Source organism: Panthera tigris, chromosome X, assembly GCF_018350195.1.
Source record: "Panthera tigris isolate Pti1 chromosome X, P.tigris_Pti1_mat1.1, whole genome shotgun sequence".
NCBI classification, from domain to species: domain Eukaryota; kingdom Metazoa; phylum Chordata; class Mammalia; order Carnivora; family Felidae; genus Panthera; species Panthera tigris.
In genome coordinates, this window is record NC_056677.1 from 38232235 (window position 1) to 38259723 (window position 27489).

Consider the following 27489-nt stretch of genomic DNA (forward strand, 5'->3'; position numbering starts at 1 on the left):
AGCATGAATGGGGGAGGGGCAGAGAGAGAGGGAGACACAGAATCTGAAACAGGCTCCAGGCTCTGAGCCGTCTGGCTCGTCAGCCCAGAGCCAGACGCGGGGCTCGAACTCACAGACGGCGAGATCGTGACCTGAGCTGAAGTCGGACTCTTAACCGACTGAGCCACCCAGGCGCCCCAACATTCCTGTTTTTAAAAAAATGTTTACTTATTTACTTTTGAGAGAGAGAGGATCTGAAGCAGGCTCTACGATGCCAGCACTGAGCTCGATGCAGGGCTCGAACTCACGAACTGTGAGATCCTGACCTGAGCTGAAATCAAGAGTCGGATGCTTAACTGACAGAGCCACCCAGGCACCCCTGGAATTATACATTCCTAATTGAATTACAGAAAAGGCCTATGCCCTTACAGATTTAGGGTAGAACGTACCGAAACATTTCATTAACGCAGTGAAGACTTAAAAGGAAGGTATTGATTTGTTGGCATGTGATTATCATTCTCCCATGAAACACCATCCTTCGGCAAGTAGTTGCTGGGTACCCGTTTGTGCATTGACACAGGCATTACTAAGCAAAACGCTGCTCCCAACGTGTAATGATACAGCTACGGGCAGGACCTCTCTTCCCAGATCTGAGCGTCTCCACTGTTCCAGTTCCTGGAGGGAATGGCCATGTCTATCCACCACGATGTGACTGCGCCCTGGGGTCCTGAAGAGGACAGCATCAGCAGGATATGGCTTGCCTTTCGGATATAAGCCTTCCCAACCACCTGACCCCCGTGCATTTGGTGCTCCATATTGGTCAGCCTTCTTGCTCAAGCGTGTCTGTTTCAGCAGGGCCTGAAGAAGTGGCCTAAAGCATGTCTGGACCTTAATTCCTCCAACGTCCCAAGGAAGAAATGAACGTACTCAGTTACCCAGTCATAATGTGGATGCCGCCTGCCCTGCCTAATACAAAATACTGTGTTGGCTGGATTAACAAGCACTTGAATTTAGAAAGAAAAAAAAAAAATCAACCATTATTTCCTTAGGGCCAAGAAGGGCTCATTTGTCCTTCATTCTAAGCTTCTGGGGAAAGTTCAGAAGCTTACATGAATAAGGCTCAAGAGATTGGTCTGGGAAACTCAAGAAAATCAATTCGGTCCATAATCCCCTCTATCTTCCAGGGCGATGTTAACTCACCATTAATAAATGCTTATAAATGGTGAGGGTAAAATCGGTTTACCAGAGTCTTGCCCTCCACCGTCATGGATTCTCATGCAGATTCTGAAGATGTAAGCTACTAAGATCATAACATACTTTGATCTCCCTTTATTCATGCATAGCAAATGGGGAAGGTGGGTGAACATTTCTCAGGCATTCCAGGGGTAATGTTTTTAACTGATCAATGTTTTCATTTGGTTTTCTCTCAATCCTTAGGGGTAGACATTAAAACAAGGCTAAATATGTTTGATTTTTTAAAGACATAATACAAATTCCATAGTAACTCAATATCCAATAATGTCCAACTTCTCTCCGTTCCCAGGGCTATTTTGAGGTCTTTAGGGAAAATATCATTCTTTTTCCTCTTTCTCAGCCTTGATATGCCCCATTAAACTTCACTCTGTGTCTCTCACTCTTTGGGCAACTGGGCGAGTTCCTGGCTTTCTGCGGGTCTCCATTTGCTCGTGTTTAGGGAGAGAAGAGGATGGGTGGTCTTTCATGGTTCTCTCAATGCCACTGTTCTTTGCTTCTCTAGTGTTTCGAGCATAGTCTGCTCATTTCCATGGGGGAAGCTTTGACAATAGGCTATGTAATGGGATTTGAAGGGAATATTTTCAATGGCTTCCGGGGAATTTGGAAAACACGAGTCACATAACTGCCCCCTCTAGTCCCAAATTGGTAGTAAGGAAACAAAAATTGGAGTTGGGGGCATATGACGCTCAAAGCAAATTGAATTTTCACAGCCGGGAAGAGATCTTTTAAGATCTTTTTCATTGTCAGTTAAGGATTATAACCATGTAACTTTAGGTATCAAATTTAATTCTTTTTTTATGACAAAATTTCTCTTTACGTAATGGTCTAAATTACCAGTTCACATTTGCCTTCAAAATGAGGAGACCTCTAATTAGTCAACTGCCTGGCTCTGTCACCACGAAGGTTGAGATCAAGGTCAAGGTTCAATAGCATTCGTTTGATTCTGTTCCAAGGTCACAAATACAAATTCAACCCTGCTGGCTTTCTAAAAACGGTGCGAAAGCTATGCCCAGAGAGTGTACAAAGGAAAAGCAATTCACAAGATGGCTGCACGAACAGTGGGGTGCACTGTTATCCCTGGTGAACCAAGACAGCTCAGTGTCAAGGTTGCCCTGGAAACTGAGTCGCCGGTCTGGGGTAGTGTTGTGGCGCCTAAAGCGCCGCGATAATTCTCATAATGCTCAGGAGTATAATCGGACCTAGGGCCCCGGACAGTCAAGGGCACAGAAACCATGGTGGGTGAATTATTTGTCGTCCTGGCTCTTCAGACTTCATTTATGGATACTTACTCTTTTCCGAGTAAATTGAAGACATTAAAAAAGAGATGGCTTTGGGGCACCTGGGTGGCTCAGTCCGTTAAGCGACTCGATTTTGGCTCAGGTCATGATCTCAAAGTTGGTGAGTTCGAGTCCTGCGTCGGGCTCCACGCTGATGGTGCAGAGCCTGCTTGGGATTCTCTCTCTCTCCCTTTCTCTCTGCCCCTCCTCCGCTGGTGCTGTCTCTGTCTCTCTCAAAATAACTATATAAACTTAAAGAAAATGACCTCTATTTCATTCCATAGTGCCCAAAGAAGCCGGAATGCATCAGATTTTATGTTGATTCAATAAGTTAATTTCTGAAACTAAAAGCCAAGTTCCCTAAGCCTCCATCACCCGAGTATAGTTAAGGATAATCAGTTAAGGATTATAACCATTGTAACTTTAGGTATTAAATTTAATTCTTTTGTACGACGAAATTTCAAAAAATGTCCTCACCATGCATTCTAGAACCCTATCTTTCTCTTTTTCTGGACCTCCTTCCACACACACACACACACACACACACCGTCGGGCATTCATTACAGTAGGATATTTAGTAGGAAAAAAACACTAACACGGTCAAAATCTTGAAGATACTGTCTTTTTATTTCACGACATGGGAATAACTCAAATTTTGAGTCTCAAGGACCAAAATATATTTGAGCCAAATGTTCCGAGGATGAGTCAGGCTGCCTTTGGGGCAGCAAGCTTCACATGGACAAGTGGATGGTTGAGAATGATGTCCGCAACATGGCTAAAACTATAGCACACCCACAAATAGATTCATACTTGAGTTGTCTAATTTGCATGCATGAGTATAGTATGTTCTCCATGCCACTAGTACGTGTATGCCTTTTTCAAAGTCAGTGCAGGATCCGTATTTGTGCAGGTCTGTAAGAGTCTGCTCCCTTTCAAAATGCTACCGTAATTTATCTGCAAGAGCCTTCGGGTGACGAATTCCTTATGCCACCTTTACTTCCCAGGAGTCATTTCGGAACAATAATTACCGCTCTCGGGAGCTCCAGCATCCGTTTGTTAGCTATTTTAATGTTGGTTAGCCGGCTGCGAGTGCGCCTGGCTACGCACATCCACATGCTCGGTGCCTGCAATTTGAAATGGGTAACCTTGAGCAGGGGTGGCGACCTGAGACCAAATGGCAAAATAAAGACCGGAGCAAAAGAGAGCCAGGCGGGATCGCGGAAAGGGTTGCGCTTTCCTGCTTTCCGAGGCGAATGCTCCCCCAACGCGCACCCAACAGTGACGGCCTGACCCACGCTTGCACGGGGGCCCACGTTCCCGACTGCCGCTGAATTGTTGGAGACCCAAACGGCATTCAGTGCCAAGGCGGGGGGGGGTGGGGGGGGTGGAGGGGGGTGGGGGGGGATGCCTGAATCTGAAAAGGAACCGAAAGAAATTGTACCAGGGAAAGGAGACGGGGATGGAAACCAAGTTCCCAGAGCATCTCTCTCTCTCTCTCTCTCTCCTCTCTCTCTCTCTCTCTCTCTGTCTCTCTGTCAACAAGCATGGAGAGTCTTTATTACTAGAATATGCAGAATCCCGTGGGAATTGCTGCATCTTTTGGGGTTTTTTTCCTCCTTAACTCTTTTCTTGCCAGTCCTTCTCCCTGGCTGGATGATCTGCCTCGGCGAGGGAGGAGGATGTCCCGTCCAGAAGCCGCTGAGCGGCCGGTCTCAGGAGCCGCACTCCTCGCAGTGACAGGAGAGGATGTACCGGTAGGTGGCTGTGAGCCTCATGCCCCCGGAGCAGCGCAGCCGCAGTGCTTTTAGCTTGGAGGTCTGGGGCCGGCAGCAGTGACAGGAGGAGCGGAAGGGCTGCTTGAGGACAGTGCTGAAGGACACCAGGGGCTCCGAGCGTGACGCCTGGCTGCAGTGCCCCTCGCACCTGGCCAGAAGCACCATCTGGGGAGAGAAGGGAAATGGTTACCCTGTGGGGGTGCCAAAACCTCAGCCGGGTCCCGCAGCATCCTAACACCCTTGGCCAATTCCCGCTGGATGACACCAGCGGCTCCCAGCCCCGCTTGCACATTAGAATCACTGGGCGAGGGGCGCCTGCGTGGCTCAGTCGGTTGAGCGTCCGACTCCGGCTCGGGTCATGATCTCACGGTTCGTGAGTTCGAGCCCCGCGTCGGGCTCTCTTAGGTCAGCACACAGCCCGCTTCAGATCCTCTCTTCCCCCTCTCTCTGTCCCCCCTCCTCTGTTTGCGCTCTCTTTCTCTCTTTCAAATAAAAAAAAAAATAGAAACAAAGATCCACCTGGCAAACTTGTTTTTAAAGTGTCAGCACCCAGGTCCCATCTCGAACCAATTAAATTAAAATCCTTGGGGACAGAGCCCAAGCTGTCATGGTTTTCAAAGCTCCTCCGGTGATTCCCAAGTGCACGGAGGGTTTGGGACCACTGCATGAGGCCCATGACGGGCAAATAAAAACGTGGGGCGCCTGGGTTGCTCAGTCGGTTAAGCGTCCAACTTTGGTTCAGGTCACGATCTCACAGTCGATGGGTTTGAGCCTTGCATAGGGCTCTGCGTTGACAGCTCAGAGCCTGAAGCCTGTTTCAGATTCAGATTCTGGGTCTCCCTCTCTCTCTCTGTTCCTCCCCCACTCACACTCTGTCTCTCTCTCTCTCTCAAAAATAAGTAAACATTTAAAAAAATATGTTTTGAAACAAGAGAATGAAACAGAAACAGTGTACGTTTGGGGCCCCGGAATCACATTTCTGGGCTTATATACGCCGAAGGAGCCTGAGAGTTGCACAACCCAATCTTAGAGTCATTTATGGCAAATTACCATTCTGACCATTTCCATTTCCGAAGGTAGGTTAGGGTGACAATAAAGGTTGGGCTGAAGTAACAGAGGCTGTGTGTTCTCTCTAGTGGCTCTTAACCTGGCTTTAGTAAAGAGTCTCCTTTAAGAGTCCGATGCAAACTACCAAGGTTATGCTCAGAACGATGGACACAAGCATCCAGCTCACGGGGATGGAGTGAGCTCATTTATGTCTCCCGTACATAAATCCCGGGATCCTGGCAGTGGCAGACATGGGTAGGGTAGGGTGGGGAGCTTGATTCACTAAGAATTAAAAAAGAAGGGGCACCGGGGGGGGCGTCAGTCTGTTAAGCATCTGACTCTTGATCTTGGCCCAGGTCACGAGCTCATGGTTTGTGAGTTCGAACCCCGCATCGGGCTCTGAGCTGACAGTGGGGAGCCTGCTTAGGATTGTCTCTGTCCCTCTCTCTCTGCCCCTCCCACACTCATGCACGCTCGCTCTTTCTCTCTCAAAAATAAATAAGCATTAAAGAGAAAAGAATTAAAAGAAAGACAGGGCCTGCTCATCTTTCTCAAAGGAATCCAAGATGACTTCTGGTAACTATACACGATCAGCCCCATTATCGAAGAAGATGCTCGGATGAATCCCACAAGAGGATACGAGTTGCTAGGAAGCGACCAGCTGGGCTTGGTGAAGTGGGGGGGGTAGGACCTATTGATTTATTTTCTCTGAAAGATCGCAGGGGCAGAGAGGAAATGGCAGCTATAAACCGTCTCGGTTTTATGAAAGCGTTGGTGACATCCTGCCTGCCCGTTGATAGGCAAAACAGGACCTGAAATAGGTTTTGAGAGATTATGCCGTAAATCAGCAGCACACGGGCCAGTCTCTGGTGCCCACCCCATCCCTCTAATGAGAGGGATTCCAAGGTCTTCTAAATGTGCTCATCTCTAATGCGGGTCATCTCCTAGGCAGATTAAGCAATATTCAGAGATCACCTCCCCAGACAGAAGTCTTCAGAGGTCCAATTTCAGTCCAGATGAATGTAGTGAATCCGTGTCCACAGATTTAATTCAAAGGGGCACGGACATGGCGGTGCATCATACCCGAATGATGCAAATGCAGGTGAACTGAATGTAGACCTTGGATGACCATGCAATTAACACGGTCCATAAAACGACCAGGTCAGCAACGTTGGGCCATTGGTAGAAGCACTAACCTGACCGTGATTTCACTAAACGTGTTCAAGGGTCTCAAGCTCCACCTTCGGCTCTTTCGGAAGGACAAGAACTCCAGCGCTGAAAAGACCCCGAGAACACCTCCAATGGATCCCCCTCTCTCCGCAGCTGGATTTTTGCGCAAGGAGAACGCACAGACATGTGCCATAAACGCATTTGGTGGCTGCCTCCAGCCTTCAGAATAAAACCCCAGATCCTGAAAGGGTATTAAGATCCTCTGTGACCCTGATGTCACATCTTTCCAGTCTTACTTAAAACTGTTCTCATTGTCATCACCCACTCCCTGTTCTGATCAAGCCTAATCAGTTAGGAGTTCAGGGAACCGCCCTGAATTTCCCTGCCTCTTGCCTTCGCTTGTGTCTTTCGTCTCTCAGGAATGCCCTTTCCTCCTAGCTCTGCTTAATGAAATCCCGACTATCCTCCATTGCCACGTTCAGATGCCCTCTCCTCGAAGAAGACACTATGAAAGAGTTATCGGGGCCCTGGATGGTCTCGACACACACGTGCAAATCTCCCCTCTGGGAGATTTCCAGTATATAGATCCCATCACAACGCTGGAAATGCTATAAAAGGCTAGCTTTGTTTTGTGAATGTGCGTTGGAGGGGTACAGCAGGGAGCTTGGAAGGGAAGATCGAGAAACGAGTGTCGTTACGGGATGGAAGGGATAAATGTCTGCTTTTCCAGGCTTGCTCTCGGCCGTGCCTCGCCTGTTTTATGGCTCTCACGAGGATCTTCTCACCTCTTCCAGGCCAGAGCTTCTCAAACTATAATGGGCATGTCAATCAGCTGGGGATCTTGCTAAAACGCAGATTGTGACTGAGTAGTTCCGGCCGAGGCCGGAGAGCCTGCGTTTCTCGCCGGATTCTGGCTGATGTCGGTACTGCTGAACGTCCACGCTTTGAGTAGCAAAGTGGGAGAGTCTGACAGGTTCCACACTAGATGGGCCACTAGATAGCAGTCATTTAGCCAATAATAATAATGGCAGCTAACATTTACTGAGTGCTTACAACACTTACAATCTCATTTACTCCTCATAACATTCCCCTGCTGGGGTACTATTATTATCTGTAGTATTATTATAGATGAGGAAACCGAGGCTTTAGAGAGTTTAAGTAACTTGCCCAAACTCATATATCTGGTGAAAGGCAGAGCTGGAATCAAACCCGGGTCTGTCCAAAACCAACCCCCCCCGGTCTAAATCATAGCAAAATGTTTCCCTGAAGCATGAGCCAGCTCCCACCCTTCTCTCATCTACTTTGACCTGATTCTGGGAGCCCTAACCCGATCAAAAGCATAGGAGTCTGCCCTTTTTCTTATGAACTTCTTGGGAGATAGCATCACCACCTCCGAGCTTACGCAGAGCTGAATGGTGAAAGTGCCCTCCTAAATAATATCTCCTCCGCTACCGAGACCCTCCCCCGGTTCCATCGTCCAGCGATTGGGGGACTTCCGGGGACTCCCAGAAATTCCTCGGATGGTACCACACCACACGGTGTCTAACTCCTTAACCCACTCACCCTTCGGTTCAACAAACCTTCACCACCTTCAAACATCAGTTCACCCGCCAAAATCCAGTTTGCGGGTCAGACGCACCCCCCTCATGCCTGGGGGACTTGGCCGTGTCTTACTAACACGGGAAGACTCTTCACTGTGCACTTAACTGCTCCTAACAAAGGGCATCCACACGACTCCTTTGCGAAATCAGGAAACGACCTCGTTTTGCCAGCGAGCCCGCACGGGGCTCCACCATTAAAGGAGAAGCTTCAACAGTTGGTTGGTGCTCATTGACCTTCTGTTGACGTCTCACAGCTCAGGAGGGTGACAGACACACATTATCTGCTTTGGGTCCAGTTTAATGTTTGCTGTCTTATGTTCCCCAGACAAGTGGCCTGATTCTGGGAAGCTAGGCGACTTCTCCAGCCGTCCCTTGGGAGCCCCCCAACCTTACAGTCACTTGGCTCCCGCTGGATGTGGCCAGCTCCTTCTAATACCAACAGAGCTGTGGGCTCCTTCCTGTTGTCATCTGATTTCCGTGGGCTGGGGCTAAGGGGAATGCAAGGCCCTCGGGTAATAATAACAGAACAGTAATAATGACGATATATAACACGTATTGAACATTTAGCAGGCTCCAGGCTCTGTGCCAAGCCCGTTATGTGCAATCTCATTCTTAACAGCCATCTCAAAAGCTAAGCCTTCCCCATTTTACAAATGAAGCACTGAAAAGGCAGAGGATAAGTCACTGGCCTCAAATCACATAGCTGTATAACGGAGGGTCAGAATGCTGAACAGAGACAGCTTCATTGCTGAGCCCTCCGTCCTAACCATGACAGTCAGCCTGTCAAGCCCCTGTCAACCTCAGCGAGTTGCTCCAGGTGGTCATGGGCAAGTTCAGGCTACATCGTGAGGGTTATAGCCTGCTGTGATTCCTGGGTCGCGACCAAGGATTGCACCCGGAGACTTGCGACCAAGGATTGCACCCGGAAACTTGCCTGTACGTCTTGGGCAGTTGTGTCCTCTCCTGTTGTATACACCTATCTTCTGAGTGAGAGAAAACCCAACCACAGATGGTTTTCCTCGCTCCTTGTTGAAAGATTCTTACCGTTGCCAAAGCCACTTTCCTCGTCTGTCATGTGGAACCCCTGTGAATTCCTGGCTCAGGCCATGACTGACGAGGTGTCTTCATCAGTTTCAGAATAAAGACGCAGAATAAATACTTTGCCCACAGATGGGGCGCCTGGGTGGCTCAGTCGGTTAAGCGTCCGACTCTCGATCTTGGCTCAGGTCCTGATTAGGTCTCACACTTCGTGAGTTCGAGCCCTGCATCGGGTTTTGTACCGACAGTGCAGCTCCTGCTTGGGATTCTCTCTCTCCTCTCTCTCTGCCCCTATCCTGCTCTCTCTCTCTCTCTCAATAACTAAATAAACTTTTAAAAAAAAAAAGACTTTGCACACAAAACATCCTAATGCTAAAACCGGATTTTGGCTATTTTGCTTCAGTTAAGTGATAAACTATTTTTTTTCTTTTTTCTTTTTCTTTTTTTGCCTTTTTTCTCAGCAGTGAACACGACATACCCCTTATTCCCTGGCACCTCCTGGAGACCCATTTCTGCCCTCCCCGGCACCCTCAATAAATGACTATTCAGCTCATCTCCAGGCACCCAGGTCAACCCCCGAAGGGTCCGTGCCCAGCTGAGGGTGTCAGCAAAATTGCAACCAGAGGAATGATGGGATCTGGTCCCCTTCACTCTGGTCACAGCTGAAACAGTTGCGAAACCTTTGCACACAGAGCATTGCCCTTCCCTCTATATGCCATTTACTTAAAAGCATTACGACGGTAAAAAATGCTGTCTTCTTTTCCCCCTGATTTTTGTGCCTCCAGTACCGGCCACGGTGCCTGTACGTAGTGGGCATTCAGGATAAAATCATTCCTTAGAAAAAAAACAACAAAAAAAAAAACCCCAAAACAAGTCCTGGGGCATCTGGGTGGCTCAGTCGGTTAAGTGTCCGACTTCGGCTCAGGTCATGATCTCACCGTCTGTGAGTTCGAGCCCTGCGACAGGCTCTGTTCTGACAGCTCGGATCCTGGAACCCCCTTCAGATTCTGTGTCTCCCTCTCTCTCTGCCCCTCCCCCGCTCATTCTCTCTCTCTCTCTCTCTCTCACACACACACACACACACACACACACACACACAAATAATAATAGACATTAAAAATACAAAATAAGAAAAAAAAAGAAGTCCTATCTCTCCAAGAGTTGATTCTGTGATTTTGTTATAAGTTCAATATTCCGGACTCTCCCTATGTCTTCTACCACAGTATGAGCTTCCTGGGCGGCACTGGGAGAGGGATCGTAACAGCTCCCTCCAAATCCCAAGGCGTAACCCTTGGCCTGCCAGGCCCCTTTACCTCTGGGAATTTTCCCAGGCTTTATCCCCTGAACTGTCCTTCTCCTCGGCTGCTGGGCCTGTGGCCCTTGAGTTCAGACAGCCATCTGCCCTGGTCCCAGGTCCCTGCGGGGCCACCATCTCCCAGCTCTGACTTCACAGGCCTCCCCTACCAGCTTGCCTTCCAGCCTCGGTTCCTGAAAACCCCTCCCTGGCTCGCATCCAGAACCGGCCCCGCCCTCCTCCACTCACCTGGGAAGGGAGGTCAGACAGCGGGATCTGCCTCTCTTCTGCTTTTATCCCCACTCTTAGCAGCCAGCGTGATGGCTTTCGCTTACGTTGCTTTTCGGCACGCTCCCCCCACCCCCGCCAGGTTTCCGTGCTAAACCAGAACCCCAGTGAGGTTCGTTTTCCTAATCCTTTAAGGCTATCTGAGATCCCAACCGTTATTGAGGTCTTAGTAGTGACTGAAATAGAAAAGTGAGTCTGAACACCTGTCCAGTTCATAACTTCATCATCAAGATCATAACATCGTTTCTTAACGTCTATGATATGCCCGACTCCGTGCCGCGTGCTTGGCAAACATCATCACCCATGCCCATCCATACCCCACCTTCAGATAGGCGGCATTGGCTCCAGTTTACGTGGGAACAAGTCGAGGCACCCAAGAATTACTTCACTTCTCCCAAAGTCACCCATTGGGCGCACTGTGGAGCTGGAATAGGAAACCGGCTCCCTCTCACTTCAAAGTCTGAGATGCCTCAGCTCCCTTCAAGATTCCACTAACCACTGACCTTCTGCCTGTTAGCTCTAGAGCCTTTACGCACTCAGAATTTCAGGGAAGACTGTCAGTGAACCTGCCACTCCCAGGATCCTTTGTACCCAGTCCTAGGAAGTGTCACCCCCGAAAGCTAGCAGGCACATCTTAATCTGTGGCCACACTGACCTCCCTGGTGGACCACGGTGGCCAGTCTTCTCTGCCGGACTCCATCACGGCCCTTTCCTGAACTGCTAGGCGATGGGCTCCAGGCCTCTGGAACTCAGGGCAAGGGGGATCAGATAGGCTCATGGAAGACTCCCACTATTCTTCCTATTTTCTAGAAACATTGCTGAGTAGAAATCACTATCTCCCGTGGATCCGAAGCTGAGCCTGGACTTCGAAATAGTGGCTTCTCCAGGGGCGCCTGGGTGGCTCAGTCGATTAAGCATCCGACTTCAGCTCAGGTCATGATCTCGCGGTCCGTGAGTTCGAGCCCCGCGTCGGGCTCTGTGCTGACAGCCCAGAGCCTGGAGCCTGTTTCAGATTCTGTGTCTCCCTCTCTCTCTGACCCTCCCCTGTTCATGCTCTGTCTCTCTCTGTCTCAAAAATAAATAAGCTTTAAAAAAAATTAAAAAAAAAAGTGCCTTCTCCATTCTACTTGCAATTTTCCAACGTGAAGATCCCAGCGGTTGAAAGAAATGATCTGAAACAGACACTCTCACTCTTGGACTAAACGAGGAATCTATGCTGACTACGTTTTCACGCTTTTTAATTTTTTTTTAAATTTGATTTTTGAGAGAAGGAGAGAGAGCAGGGGAGGGGCAGAGAGTGAGGGAGACACAGAATCGGAAGCAGGCTCCAGGCTCCGAGCTGTCTGCACAGAGCCCGACGCGGGGCTCGAACCCACGAACCGTGAGATCATGACCTGGGTTGAAGCCGGACGCGTAACCGACTGAGCCACCCAGGCGCCCCTGAGTACTTTTTTAGGTTTTCAGTTTTCCCTACCGGTAAAATGGGATCGGTAATGCCTTCAAACATGGGTTTGCTGGCAATGATTAGATCATATATTATGAGATGCTCTCCCTCCCCTAAGCCTGGCTCGCACTCTCCCGTTCACCTGTCTTCCCAAGGCCAGACAGTGGGATAAATGTAAGTCAGGAAGTATTAACAAGCAACAGGCCAACGGTAGACATGTGTCTAGTAAATAACAGTCTTTGAACAGCATGTGGAGGGATGCTTTTCACAGACAGGAAAGATCTAGCCTGGTCTCCTCCACTGTAAAAACCCTTGGTGCCTGTTTTCTAGACACAGGCTAAAGGTTTTATCCCGAGTCTGTCAAGATGAACAGTTTCGTTAACGAGACCCATTAGAAAGAAGACCAGCCTGAGTCTGTGAGAGTCAAGAATTATAGAATATTTAAAAGTGAAAACCAAAAAAATAAAATAAAATAAAATAAAATAAAATAAAATAAAATAAAATAAAAATGAAAACCAGTTTTTGTTCCTGGACACATAGAGCAAATCTAATCCAGAAAAGGTCTGGGTGGTTCAGATTCTGCCGGGCATATTTTAAGGCCGAGAAAGAAAGGTTTATAATTACGAGCACCATTTACATAAAACTATTGTTATATCTGACATAGTTTGGGATGTTTGGAAACAGATAGTTCCCACAGAACTACAAACATTTCTGCTACTATCACAAGTTTGTGCTATTTATCGTGGCATTCTGGAAGAAACAGACGTGAACAAAGGTGGGCCAAAGTTTGTGTCTGGGAATCATGCTGCAGCACCGTGAGTGTGTGGGGCTCAAGTTCACGGCATCTCTTCTTTCAAATACTAGTGAAGGAGAAGCTAATAATTGCTGAGGCCCACAATCTTTGAGCAATCACAGTTGTAAAAACATGTCCCGACTTCTTTCCCTCAATTTGCTTTAGTTTTTTTTCCCCCAAAGAAGGGATTGCAATCTTGCAAAAATGTAAGTTTATCTGTTTACTCCTTTTTTTTTTTTTAGTTCTATAACTACAAATGAGAGCCAGAAAGTTTTTAAGTGGAAAGTCTCTCTATTTTCCCACAGTCCTAGATCTTATTAATATAATGGGTAAAATGATTTAACTCAAATTCTGATTCCCCCAAACTAAAACAAGCCATTATCATCGAGGTGAAATCAGAGAAGTGATGGAAATTTTAAAGGCAGACAGAAGTCATAATGTTCTTAAATGGAGGGTAGGGACATTAACTTATATGGTCTTAATTCTCGTGGTTGATATTACCCAAATTTCTTAATTATACTGGTAATTTAAAAAATACTTGCCATATGAGAATGCTTAAGCGGTTTTGGTCTCAGGACTGCAGTGAAAATCTCTGAGGTTGGGCTAAAAGGATTCCTATTTACCAAATGTGGGCACATTTCATTCATGTGACTGGGGGCAGTGACGGTCGTGACATTTTTCAGTCTGAGTCTGTTCTTCGCTACTATGTGCCTCCCTTCTGGGTGGTCCAGGTGGCCGGCCACTGTCGGTGGCCTTTGAAGCATGGTACTCCTTCTCACGCCTCGTCCCAACACTGAGACATTACCCGCACAGGTTGCCTCCACAAATGAGCATACAACCTACTCCAGACAAGAATGATTTGGATAATCCACGTAAGAATGATAAATGATCAAATTGCCACTTATCTTTCAAAATCATCTTAACGTAAACGTGGCAGGTGGAGAAAGGTTTGGGCCACGAGGCCGGTGAGCAGCTATGTCATCAGGCATGGCTTTGAAGAGTCCCCCTGAGAAGTACGATTTGCTGCTCAACCACATTTCTTGCCTCTGTTTCCTCTTTATTGCCAGTGAAAGTAGAAGGAGTTTTGATAACCTGTAGATTCCACTTTTTTTAAGTTTATTTATTTTGAGAGAGAGAGAGAGAGAGAATGGGAGAGGGGCAGAAAGAGAGTGAGAGGGAGCATCCCAAGCAGGCTCCGCGCTGTCAACGCAGAGCCCGATGCGGGGCTCGAACCCACGAACCGTGAGAACATGACCTGAGCCGAGATCAAGAGTCAGATGCTTAACCGACTGAGCCACCCAGGCGCCTCTACTCTACTTTTCTTTGTCGATAAAGAACATTACTGCTCGTGAATTTCACAGCCAGGGACGAAACACACCTCTCTCCCCCGTGCTTAGCAACAATTTCCTTGGGAGAACCTTCGGGCCTTTCCTACGAACTTTGAGCAGCCTGAAAGGAGAGAAGCTGCCTGGGTGTGCACATGGTCAATTAGGCGGCTTTACTGACAAAGGTCCAAAGCATGCTGGGAAACCCGAAAAGCAGGAAAAGCACGATTCTCCCGCAAGCCCCGTGGGCCAGCCATCTAGCTCAGGTTTGGACTACGATCATGGTTCTGCAGCCCCTGACAAAGGAACACGGCTCCTCTCCCGACTCTGGGAAGTCGCACCACCTTCACCGAGCCCTTCGTCTTACCTTTGAGCTACACTTGTACAACGGGTGACTGATAGAATCAACATAGTGGTGCCTCATGCAGCGCAGAGGGTCCGAGTCGATCATGAACGAGCTGTCCGTTTTGCTGTCTGTATCTCCCATCAGCGCCAGCAGGGAGAGCATAGAAAAAGATGCAGCGAGTGCATGATTTCTCATTGTTGTAAGGAAAACTTCTCAGAAGGAACAGCAGAGGGAGGCAGAGGACTAAAGATTGGCAATGCCTTCGCCCCCTAGGATCCAGTTCCTTCCCAGCAAAGGGCACGATCTGGCCGGAGCTTTCTGGTTGTCATTGTCCTTTGTGTGTCGGAGTCGGGTCTCACTGTTTCCACTTGCAATCCACCCTCACGATATCTGCCACACAGCTGGAATGAAAACAGAAATGGTTTTCCCCGGAAACATTTACCCAGAAAAACGAATGGAGCCCTGGAGGTATTGAGTAGAATTTTTCCATGTCATTTTGAGGAAAGAGTATCGGTTTCCAGAGTGCCATTAGCACGGGCTGCCCTTCATCCTACCAGCTCCCGCCCCATAGCTTGTGCAACGTATTTATAGCCATTGGGAGGTGGACGCAATGGTTTCAGGAAAGCACATGTTGATTTCAGTTGCCGGAGCCCCACGTTTCTAAGGAGCAAGGATAGTTTGAACTCACGGTCAAGATGAAACATGTGGTTCTGGCCCCAGCGTAACTGAATACGGGTGGTCCCATCCCCATCCCTGGCTGGTGGGGGCGGGAGGGTCTATCCAGCTTCTCAGTGAGCTCTGGTGGCCACGTCAAGCGCACAGGACTAGAAAGGAGGCAGGCCAGCCCGAATGAACACAGGCGGCGTCCCAGGGGAAAGCAGCTCAGTTTTCATTTCCTAGTCCACCCACCTAGTTTTCCCCTTCTGTGCTCTGGGCCCATCCTGTTTTCGTTTGAAGCCCCGTGCCACCCAGCATCAATGACAAAGTGCATCTGAAATACGCATCTGAAATACACATTATGCGCGCCGGCCCCCAGTGTGGTTAAAGCGACACCCGCGTTATTTGCCAAAGAGTCACACGTTTCCGCAGAGCCTCTGTAGCCTGAGCACCTGGTATAATGTGACAAAGTAAGTGGTCATCAGAGCAAACACTTACCATTACGATGGGATCAGGGTATACCAGTTGTCCTGGAATTTGCTTTGTGCTTTTTTTTTTTTAATATATATATTTCTTTAAGGTTTATTTATTATTGAGAAACAGAGAGAGACAGAGCACGAGCAGGGGAGGGGCAGAGAGAGAGGGAGACACAGAATGTGAAGCAGGCTCCAGGCTCCGAGCTGTCAGCACAGAGTCTGACGTGGGGCTCGAGCTCACAAACCGCAAGATCATGACCTGAGCCCGAGCCGGAGGCTTAATCGACTAAGCCACCCAGGCGCCCCAAAACTTGCTTTGTTCTTTTAACTATGTACTTCTTGGGCAAGGGACTGAGGTCCTGAGATCTCCCCATTTCACCTCACTAGCCCCCCTCCACATGGCCAACATGGGTGCTTTTTATCCCACCAGATGACAGAGCATCAAAAATATTTGCAAACTTTTAGGAAAACTAGGGGGACCTGTCGTTACATCCCAAACAAAAGGAACATGATAATAAAAGCTTCAGACAAACTTTCAAAAGGTATTTCAGATAAGAGTTTGATTATTTTGTTCATGGTACAACATTTTTTTTAACTTCCTACTTATGGCCAGTCCAAATAAACAGGGCAAAGTAATGATAAGATCCAGATAAGAACTTCAAGTCCCTGTAAGTCAATTCGTTTTGCTCCAATAGAATGGCCCCAGACCCACTTAGCCTCAGTTAGCTCTCTTGTGAGTGGGGGGGTGGGGGATCCCAGGCTGAAAAGTGTATGTGACAAAGGGCCGTTTCAGAGAACAGCATCCCTGGTGATGGCATAATCTCATCGCGAGTGTTTCTGGGAAATCCTATAAATGGCAGGACGGGCAGGGACCAGTAATGAGGAGACCCACCTGGGCTGGAGCACTGCCATTGATTAGCTGGGAGACCTTGCACAGGGCATTTCAACTGGTCTGGCCTCAGTTTCCCCATCTGTAGAGTAGGAGAGTTGGAAAAGATGGTGCCTACCGTCCCCTCTTGTTCTAAAACGGCCCCGCCTGTTACGCATGGGTTCAGTCACCACCATCTCCAAATGTAGAAGACAGTCCTAAAGGTAAGACCATATCTTCACACGACTTTGCACCACTTTCTTTTATGAGCTTGCTAATGGCAACATCTCATGAAAACTGATCAACCTGGGGTGCCTGGGTGGCTCAGTCGGTTAAGCGTCCCACTCTTGGTTTTGGCTCAGGTCATGATCTGGCGGTTTCGTGAGTTCAAGCCCTGCGCTGGCAGCACAGAGCTTCCTCGGGACTCTCTGTCTCCCTCTCTCTCTGCCCCTCCCCACTAGCGCTGTCTCTGCCTCTCTCAAAATAAATAAATAAGCTTTAAAAAATTTATTTTTATTTATTTATTTATTTAAAAAAATTTTTTTAAGGTTTATTTATTTTTGAGAGACAGAGAGAAACAGAGTGCAAGTGAGGGAGGGGCAGAGAAAGAGGGAGGCACAGAATCTGAAGCAGGCTCCAGGCTCCGAGCCGTCAGCACAGAGCCCGACGCAGGGCTCGAACTCATGAAGCGTGAGATCATGACCTGATCTAAAGTCGGTCGCTCAACCAACTGAGCCACCCAGGCGCCCCCCCCCACAATTTTTTTATTTTTAAAAAATTGGTCAAACCTGACCCTAAAGCTCCAAACTGGCAAAGAATGACAAAGAGCATTTTGTTTTGTTTTGTTTTCTTTTCGGCCGCACATCACACTGAAACTCACCAAGATTTCACCTCAAAGAGCCAGAGCTTTCTAGGGTTCAACGTTCAGAAGCTGCAGCATTACTGACCATTTCCTGAGTTTCAGTATGACTATGTTATCCCAAGTGGTTATCTGTCTCTTTGAAGCCTTAATTAGTCTCAGAAAAGGAATTTATGGATTTCTCCTTTTACCGCTCCAGCCCTACAGGTATTTCCCCCCAGGAATCGGCGGTGAAGGGGTGAAGGGAAAGGCAGACATTCCGGTCCTGGCCCTCCCTCCCCATTTCCAGTCACTTCTCTTCAGAGCCGATGGCCGGCAGGGATGGTTAAATGAACAAAGCAAAATGAAAGAAAAACCCATAGCTTGATGGCAAACAAAACAAAGAAACAAACAAACAAAAAAAAAAACAAGCAAACAACATCCAATAACAAGACCCTATATATGTGAATGTTGAGACCCAGCTAGTCCATTTCTGAGAATTACCCTCCATGTGAGATCACACAAGCATATGGCTATTCACTCCAACATTGGTTGTCATGGCATAAAGTTGGACACTGCACAAAATACCCATCACCAAGGGACTGGCTAAATATATTATACAGCATTCACACAATGGAATACTATGCAACTGTATAAAGAAGGATGCAGTGACTCTACTAATTTGTGTGTGATAAGAACATATATTTGTGTTCATTTATATTGGCACAGAGTCGCTCTGGCAGGGTAGTCAAGAAGTTCTACGATGAGCTATTTGCGACAGCGGGAGGATAGGCATGGGAGGAAGACTTTTCACTGTATACAGACATCTATTTTCTTTGTGCATTTCCGAACTTGTAAATGTATTGCCCATCCAAAATTTCATTCAAAAAAATTACACTTTGTCTTTTCAAAACTTGGCTTAAAAATAGCAATTATGTTAATGGATGCTTACGATTTGGGCCAGTTTGAGTATTTTCGTAGTATTATAGTTTTATCTCTTATAAATATTGGGAGACGTGTTAGTCTCTTTTTTAATTTTTTTTTTTTTTAATTTGAGAGAGAGAGAGAGAGAGAGAGACCACCAGTGGGGGAGGGGGCAGAAGGAGAGAGAGAGAGAGAGAGAGAGAGAATCTCAAGCAGGCTCAGCATGGAACCTGATACAGGGCTCGATCCCAGGACCCCGGGATCACGACCTGAGCCGAAATCAAGAGTGGGACGCTCAGCTGCTCAACCGACTGAGCCGCGTAGGGGCTAGTCTTGTTTCTTAGTCAAACATTGTTTCTGGTGGATCATTTGGTTCTTAAGCACTACTGCCACCTACTAGCAACATCCTGAATTGCAAGCACAGTTGAATTTTTTTTTTTTTTCCTAAAAGGTAAAGATACTTTTTGCAAAAGTATTTTGCCAACGAATGCTGGGAAGCATATAACGGCAAAGAGATAGTTAATGTCACACAAAATGTAACTTTATTATCTGATTTTCTCGTTGAAGATAAGCTGAACCCAGAAGTGGTAATAAAGATAAAGTATAAAAGCATGACAGGGAAAATGTTACTTTACTGCTGATAAGAAATACATTTTTCATTTCCACACACTCACAAAGCATGGTACTTTTTGTTCAGTTTTCATGTTAAACTCCGAAACAAGAATCCAAGCAGCGATGTACATATGCCACAGAACTCACAGAGCTCTCAAAATATAAAGGTCAGATTCTTGCAACTTAACATTGGGATTTTTGCCTGAAGTGCTCAAATCGAATGAACCGCCACCATCGTGTGGAAGAAGTAAACCTCATGAGGCTCAAACAAAGAGCGATGTTAAATCAAGTTGTCCGAACGCCGTGTTAGTGGCGGGTTCATAGGGGAGAAGCACACAGGGTCAGGGGAAGCATTCACGAAGAGGAACACGAAAATGAGGGAAATTCACATCACTCGAGAGCCCTGATTTACGGCGGCTTAGCGGCAATTGATGTCTGTCTTGAAGGAGCTCCTGTCACTTTTCCCAAAGTTAAATTAATTCCAATTTGCTTTCTTTCTTTCTTTTCTTTCTTTCTTTCTTTCTTCCTTCCTTCCTTCCTTTCTTTCTTTCTTTCTTTCTTTTTTTAAGCCACATAGCATCAAAAATCAAATGCTGCCCATCGAGACTGAGAACCTCGGCCTGGCCAGCGATGGATTGAATGAGAAAGCGACTCTCTTGCTGAACTCAGGAGCTCCAGGGCCGCCCCGTGCGCTGGGTACGGTCTCTGAGACACGGACTTGGCCGACGTACAGAGCCCACATTCTCATCCCTCCGATGTAGAGCCTCTGCCGGCAGGAGAGGCACGTAGGCCCGCGTGCCCGACTTTGGAGCTACCCTCCAAACGATACCAGTGGAAAAGAACAACTGGTGCCCAGATTTCCCCACCTGTCATCCTCGGGGAAATAATATAGCAGAGCTTACAGCGGGCCCAGCCTCCTGGGTGAGAGATGGTGTTGTGTCCACAGATCAGCTCACTCTTGGGCTGACCTTCTGCCTGGCAGAGGCCGGACTGCTGGTTTCACACAAGTTATTCCGGCAACAGGCTAAGACGAGCGGCCTGTGCCAAGAATGGCCTTATTCTTGCCCCGCTTGCCAGGCAAGAGAGGGCAGTGCTTGGGTATCCATATTCCCACCCGGAGGCTGTTTTCAGTATTAATAGATGCAAGTAATGCCTCCTGTGGCTCCTTTCTTTTCTTTTCTTTTTTTTAATTTTTTAAAATATTTTTTACTTATTTTTGAGAGAGAGAAAGAGACAGAGCACGAGTGGGAGAGGGGCAGGCAGAGAGGGAGACACAGAATCCGCAGCAGGTTCCAGGCTCTGAGCTGTCAGCACAGGGCCCCACGCAGGGCTCAAACCCATGAACCGTGAGACCGTGACCCGAGCCAAAGTCGGATGCTTAACCGGCTGAGCCATCCAGGCGCCCCTCCTGTGGCTTCTTTGTACAAATATGTATTTAACACACATTCGTTAAGCACCTACGATGTGTCTCCTTTTGCTCTAGCAGATAACAGTTAAGGGTCGGGGGGGGGGGGGGGGGGCGGAAAAATAGGGCCTATTCTGGTGCCTTCTTCCGGCTCACTGCATCTACGAGCAAAGAGGCTTGGCCTGTTGTTTCCTGGGTAATTTTTTGGACACAAGGATCAACTCTCTTAACATCTAATTCATATCTAACACGCATTGCATCATTTCTAAGAAGATTAAGTTAAACAGATAGAACATCATGACTTCGGAATGGCGTCAGTGTAACAGACAGAATGATTTGATATTTCCTATCATTTAAAACAACCCTGGCGCCAGGGTGGCTCAGTCGGTGGAGCATCCGACTTTGGCTCCGGTCATGATCTCGCGGTTCGTGAGTTCGAGCCCCATTTAGGGCTCTGTGCTGACAGCTCAGAGCCCAGAACCTGCTTCGGGTTCTGTGTCTCCCTCTCTCTCTGCCCACCCCCCCCCCACCCCCCACTCATGTTCTCTCCCTGTCTCTCAAAACTAAATAAAAACATTTAAAAAAATTTAAACAAACCTCTCAGGCACGAGTAAGGGTAAACATGGCAGAACACACAGCCTCTCTCAAAGGAACGGCCAGAAAGAAAAAGAGAAGACTGAAGTGTGGAAGAAAGCTTGCCTTGAGAGAACGCATCACACCTAGGCTTTTCGAAAAAGAAAGAATTCTAGGTCTAATCAGAGAGTGTGAAGTGCTAAGTAACTCCTTTTCAGGAACTCCAAGAATTCCAATTGGATCTAGTCAACTAGATGCCTTGGAGAATAAGTCAGATGCCTCTTCCCAAGGCACTTAATTTATAAACTGTAAACAGCATGTTGGATTTTATAAAGCATGCCATGCGCTCAACGAATGGTTTTTGATATTATTCCCATCTGGCGGCACATCAGTAAGCAGCCAAGCAGTCAAGCCCGGGCTGACCCGGGGGCAGCGGTACTGAGGCTGGGCAACCACAAGGTCACTGGGGAGGGTGTGGCTCGCGCCCTTGTCATCTCCCCGTGTCTATTCTCCGATGGGGGGGGGGGGCGGGGCGCGTGGGGTGTGAGGCCACGCCTGCCTCCGCGGTGCACCTTGGGAGAGAGACGGCAACTTCTTTGCAAGTCGACCTGAGTCTTCCGGTCTGGGATGGGACTCTGTGTTCTCACAACCTGCATTCCTAGCCACGCATGGCCAAAGGCAGCAGTGGCAGTGATGGAGAGAGGAGTGGTGGGACAAGCAAGGCGCGGGGGGAGGACCACAGCCTGGGAAAAAGGCAGTAAATCACGATCCCGGAGGAACGAAGGGTGCAAAAAAGAAGGACTGGGAATAGAAGTGATTTCTGAGGATGAGTCAAGTGTCAAGTGTGTGTGTGTGTCCTTGGATTAAATAGTTTTACTGTCTGGGGAGGGACTGGTGTGGGAGGACTTGACCTTGAGACTTGACTGAAACTTAAAAATCCTGATTTTCGGGACCTCCAGAGGAGCCTCTCGTTAGTCAACCTCCCGCTTACCTACAGCTTTCAATTCTTCTTCCCCAAACCCACTGCCAGCCTGGGTTCAGTGTCCCATGCCCCAGTGTTCTGCACTCATTTGTTAGAAATATTAGATAATTATTCCACTGCATTCTGAAACCAGAAGGGCATTTTTAGAATTTTTTTTAAAAGATCATTTTTGTGTGTGAAAGAGAGAGAGAGAGAGAGAGAGAGAGAGAAACAGCATGAGTGGGGGAGGGGCAGAGAGAGAAGGGGACAGAGGATCCCAAGCAGGCTCTGTGCTGACAGAAGCGTGCCCGACATAGGGCTCGAACTCGCGAACTGCAAGATCATGACCTGAGCCAAAGTCAGACGCTCAACTGACTGGGCCACCCAGGCGCCCCTGAAACCAGAAACCCTTCCCCTCACTGGCTGTGTGATCCCGAGCAAGTCCCTTGCCTTCTCTGGGACACAGTTTTCTCATGTACAAAATGAACGGACTGCTCTAGATGTTGGTGGGGTTTTATCCATTTCCAACATCCTCCAACTCTATCCTACCTTCTCAGAGTACAGCAAGTGCTTTGGGGCTTCATTTTCCCCGAAGCAATACTACAGTAAGAAAGGGTTCCTTTCTTACTCCAGAAGTTAATGATTGCAGAAAAGTCCAAACAAGTTGTAACGTGGGGCCTGAAGCAAAACCAAAGGTCAAGCCATAAGAATTTGCCCTTTTGATGAGACCATATTGGTGGCCTGAAATAAAAATAGCCCTAAATAACCAATTGACTCAGTCCCTGAATGTACCAACTATAGTTATAAATTAGTGATATGCTGTTCATAGTAAGAAGTGGTTGGCGAGGATATGTAACCAGTCCCCATGTCTCTTAGACTTGTCTTAAAATTTGCAGTGTTTCTTTCCAGTCTCCACCAAATGGGGAGAGGAGAAACACTGATGGCAGCCAATCATGGAAGAAATGGTGGATTTCTTTCTTTTGATGATGGTGATATAAACTGAGTTCAACCCTCCTGCACTTTTCCTACGAATGACCTTATTCCTAAACCGAGGTTGAGCCCCAGATCGGCATCCCCTGGTGGGGCCATCTGAGATACTCTGGTTCGGGATAGAAGAGGAAGATTAGTTAGAAGGGTCGTCTTCTTGGTGGATGCAAAATGAATAAGGTCCTAGCGGTCAAGAGCAAGGCACTCTGCTGGTAAAGCATCCATAGAACCTTTATGCTAGTGGAGGTACATTCCTGAAGCCCCGGGTGGGGACTCGGATCTAAAAGAGTTGCCTGTTGGTGATGGCTCTTGGATCCAGTGCTGGGCTTCTGTGGGCTTCTATGGTTTCTATGAAAAGACCCATTCTGAGTTCTTAATGGTTGATATAACTAACCGACTTTTAGAGTACAAAACCTTGCATAAATTGGAAGTGATGACGTCTGATTACCCGTGTGTGTCAAAAAGCACGATCTGGTTGAAGTCTTTTCCTCGGGGGGTTTGGATTATTTCTGTAAATCTACCACTCCACTGAAAGCTGTGGCTGATACGGTGACGAGCTGTCAGAAAATGCTTAGGGGTGGCCTTTCCACGGTGCCACGAATCAACGACCGCCCTAAACATGGAGCCCCTTTCCATCCTTCCATCAACAGGGCGTGAAAACAGGGAGAGCAGAGCGGAAGCCATAAGAGAAGCAACAGAAGAGAAAGAAGAAGGATTTTCTTTTCTTTTTTTTTTTTTTTATGTTCAAAATCTGCCACTGCTCTTTCAACGATTGCAAATAGCCCAATTTCAGAGAGGGAAGATTCCCTACATTTTACCCACTCTTTCTTCCCCTGAAGGGGGTTTCCCATGAGGGGTGAGAGTTTTGAGATACCCAACCCAGGGGACTCAGTCCTGCCAGAGCATGAAGGTCTGCTCTCCCTACGGGAAAGAAAAGGTGACCAGGTGTTCTGGGGACCCTAGTGCCGGTGCAATTCGATACTTGCTCGGCCGCTGGACCGCTGGCTTTGGTGTGGCCTTAGGAGAAGAGAGGTGACCAACGTTAGCTCAGGGTACAGGCTTCCTTTTGCCCTGGAGCCAAATGAGTATGTTGGCTTTTCTTCAAAGTATCCAGCAAAGTGTTTCCAAAGCTGCGTTTGAATCTCCTCACCCGCAACAACGATTTGGAATGATGGGTAGTGATCTCACCTAACAGCTGTAGAGCCCTTAGTTAGAAATGGGGCATAAACAATGGGACAAACTCTCTCTTCCCAGTCTCCATTCAAATGGCCTTTTCTGCCCAACGGTGGGATTTGAATACCGAATTCAATCCTCTTGTAATCCATGCAGACTTCCGTCAAAGGGGCAAGGTGAAAATACAAACACGCCAGGGTACATTTTCCTCCCATATTGCTAAGAATTCTGAACTCATTGGGCTGTGGGTTTTCCCTTTGTATTTTTGCTTTGCGTAAACTCTGCACACTCACGGCTAGCCATGGCATTTGATTGTCAGTCCGCCTTGAACAATTCCGTTCTGCTGCCTTTGGATTTCCAACCTCAAAAGAAAAATCTAAATTCCGAAAAGGAGTAATTTCCCATAGTTTGAAGGAAAGAAAAAAAAAATCACAGAAATGTATCAAGTCCTAAAATATCGCCTTGTGCTTTAAAAAATCGGACTTTGATTTTTCACGTCCATTTTAGGCACGTATGTGCCTACATTTCACTGAGAGCTGAGGATGGGGATATTTTTTCACTCGAAGAGTTGACCTCCTTTTCTAATGCCAAGTAAAGAAGGCAACCTCAGAGTTCAAACCCCTCTTCCTGGGGGGGGGGGGGGCGGGGGAGTAGGTGAAACTGAAGGAAGCTTCCTTTTCTGAAATGGTGCCATTTGAAAATGTGGGGTGGCAGATTTTGAACATCAAAAATAATCCTTCCTCCTTCTCTTTTGTTGCTTCTCCCGTGACCGGCTCCCTCCCTGCTTTTATTCCCTATTGATGGCAGGACGGAAGGGGACGCCCTGTTTAGGGCTATTGTGACATTCTGACAGTTCATCAACTTTTGTGAATGTATTAACCTGTTGCCCTTTCATTTTTAAAGGATACTGCAATTGGTTGGATCACAGTTTGAAAGGAAAAACTGGGCTTGAGCCAGGCCTTGGAAGAGAGAAAATTGTCTGAAAAATTCTTAGCTTTTGCAGAAAAACAAAAAGAGAAACACATCCACTGCAAACCTTCTAGAAACCAGTTTAAAGCTACCAGTCAGCGTTCATGTGCAGATTTTGACATGAGGGCGAAACGGACCCCAATTGGATGAATTCCTGATTCTAAGCACTGGGGATATATTGTCGACTGAAGTTACCCATTCTTTGAATTTTCTGAGTCAGCACTCTTTCTAACAAGAAAGCGGTTGTTCCAGACTGTGAACCCCATCCAGGGTGTTACATTCTGACGACTGAAAATGGGTCTAGGGGGTGTAACTCTCAGCCATCGGCACAATCGTCCTCAGAAACTCAAACGTGGGGTGTTTGTGTGTGTGTGTGTGTGTGTGTGTGTGTGTGAATTTGCAGCATGCAACCTGAACAGCCGAGCCAGCACTCATTTCTATACCAGCCTCTCCCGCCGCGCTGCACACGCTTGGGGGTTTCGGAAGGATTCCCCACCCTTTGTCTTCTGCCCGAATCAAACACAGAAGTTCATGGTTGCTGATCTGACTGGTGAGGAGTGGGTACTACCAGCTGGAACGTTGCCACTGGCAGGGGCAGACAGGAAAATAGAAATGCTCTTAATGTCCTCCCAAAGAAAACCTTTGATGGACAAAAGAGCGGTTGTATTTTTACCCTCTCCCTTCATGCTGCCAGGCGTCTTTAAATAGATCCTCTAGCCTAGGGACTTGTATGGAATAATTCATATTAAAACCCAAGAAGTGGCAGAGGAGGGTTCTTTCTTCTCTTTCTTTCCTCCCCCCCCCACCCCCCACCCCTTGTCAAGCGAACAGGAAAAGACTCATTTTCATTCAGCTGTGTTAAATTTCTCCTTTTGGGTCTTTTAATGAACTTGAGCTAATTCAGAAAAGACTACGAAAACCCCCAGGAAAAGAAAAGGAATAGGAAGCTGCATCGTTGATTGCTCTTGGATACCTTTTGGTCCCAAAGACATTAGCAGCATCTTTCAAGGATGCTTTTAAACCCATCTTTGAAGGGTTTGCATGAGGCTCTTAAATGGGGATGCCTAATTGAGAAGCCCAGTGCCTTCTATTGGCAACTCATAAACCAAACGGTTGTTCTGCTGGTAGGAGAGAGAGAGAAAAAAAAAGGAAGGAAGGAAAGAAGGAAGGAAGGAAGGAAGGGAGGGAGGGAGAAAAAGTCCTCCCCATCTCCTCGGCCCCATGCATTTTTAGTTCAGCTCCGGCTAGGATCCATTTTTTCCCTCTCCCTTTCGCCCAATTGGGTTTCCAAAAGACAGTCAAGCTCGTGCTAGCCAAATGAAAAACCCTGTCTGTCCTTCTTTTTCCTTGGGAAGGGACGGCTGTGGGAAGGACGGAGAAAGGGGGCGGAGTGGGGCCTGAGGATCCAGGGAGCTTTGTTTTAAGCCACTTGTCCCCGGAACAGACAATAATCACATTTCTCTTAATGTAGGCCGAAGTGCATCCAGGCGTTCCCATAGCTGTCCACCCCCCAGCCCTGCGCCGGAGGAGATGTGCCGGGTCACTGTGATGGTATGCCTGTCCCAGCCAGCCCGGGGTCACTCCAGCCCCGCTCTCAACCGCCTGAGGGGCAGGCCGAGCCCTGCTCCTCTCTGCGAGTGGGTTCAGGCTCAAGGGCTCCAGAAGCCCCCCGATCCTAGCAGACCTCACGGGGCTGCTCTCCCCCCATCCCTCCCCCCCACCCCCGATGGAGCCGGACCCAGGCTGTCTGGAAACTCAGGCAGGGCAAAAGAGCAAAGCTCACAATGGCAGAAGCTCCGGCGCAGGGAAAAGGGGGCGGGGTGCGAGTGGTGGAGAGCAAAAGAAAATAAAAGCCACATGCCACCCAGGAAGATTCCAGGGCGGGCGGGAAGGAGGTGGCGGAGGAAGGACTTGCAGGCAACAAGTGCCCAGACGTGGCACTGCCAGTCTAGCTGGATTCTTTTCTGAATTAGATTATGCGAAAGAAAGCGGGGAAATATATAGCCCGCCAGCTGTTCAAAGGCTTACAACCTTGCTTTTATTGTCCGGGTAAGTTGGTGAGGTGGGGCATCAGAGGAATTCCACACATACCAGCCCCGAGAAATTTTAATATGTTCCACAGTGTCATACACAAAGAGGAAATGACAGCTGATCACAGCCCAGGGCAGGCCACAGCGATCTGGGCCCTGGAGCTTACCCACCCTCACATGGCCCAGCTCTCTTCCATTGCTTTAGCACTTCGGTCATTCCACCTGCCTCCCCATCCCTTCTGCCCCTGCTTGGCCCAGCCCGGGGGTGGGGGGGGTGGGGGCTGGGGGGACGGGGAGAGGTGGCCTGGACAAAGTAGCAGGAGCGGAGTGTCATGGGAAGAGGTGAGCCTGGCCTTAGAGGCCGCTGGCCAAGAAGCTGAGGCTG

General features: G+C 48.0%; 1 protein-coding gene across 3 annotated transcripts in view; it reads right to left on the reverse strand.

Annotated features, from left to right (window-relative positions):
* Positions 1 to 3900: 3900 nt before the first annotated feature.
* Positions 3901 to 27489, reverse strand: part of LOC122235498 (norrin cystine knot growth factor NDP) — a 51644-nt gene continuing 28055 nt past the window's right edge. For all 3 annotated transcript variants that reach the window (XM_042975138.1, XM_042975139.1, XM_042975137.1), the window contains 2 exons: positions 14653 to 15032; positions 3901 to 4450 (listed from right to left, as the gene is read on the reverse strand). In XM_042975138.1, coding sequence (XP_042831072.1) covers positions 4223 to 4450; positions 14653 to 14826 — 402 coding nt within the window. In that variant the 5' untranslated portion in view covers positions 14827 to 15032 and the 3' untranslated portion in view covers positions 3901 to 4222. The remainder of the gene's footprint in view (positions 4451 to 14652; positions 15033 to 27489) is intronic.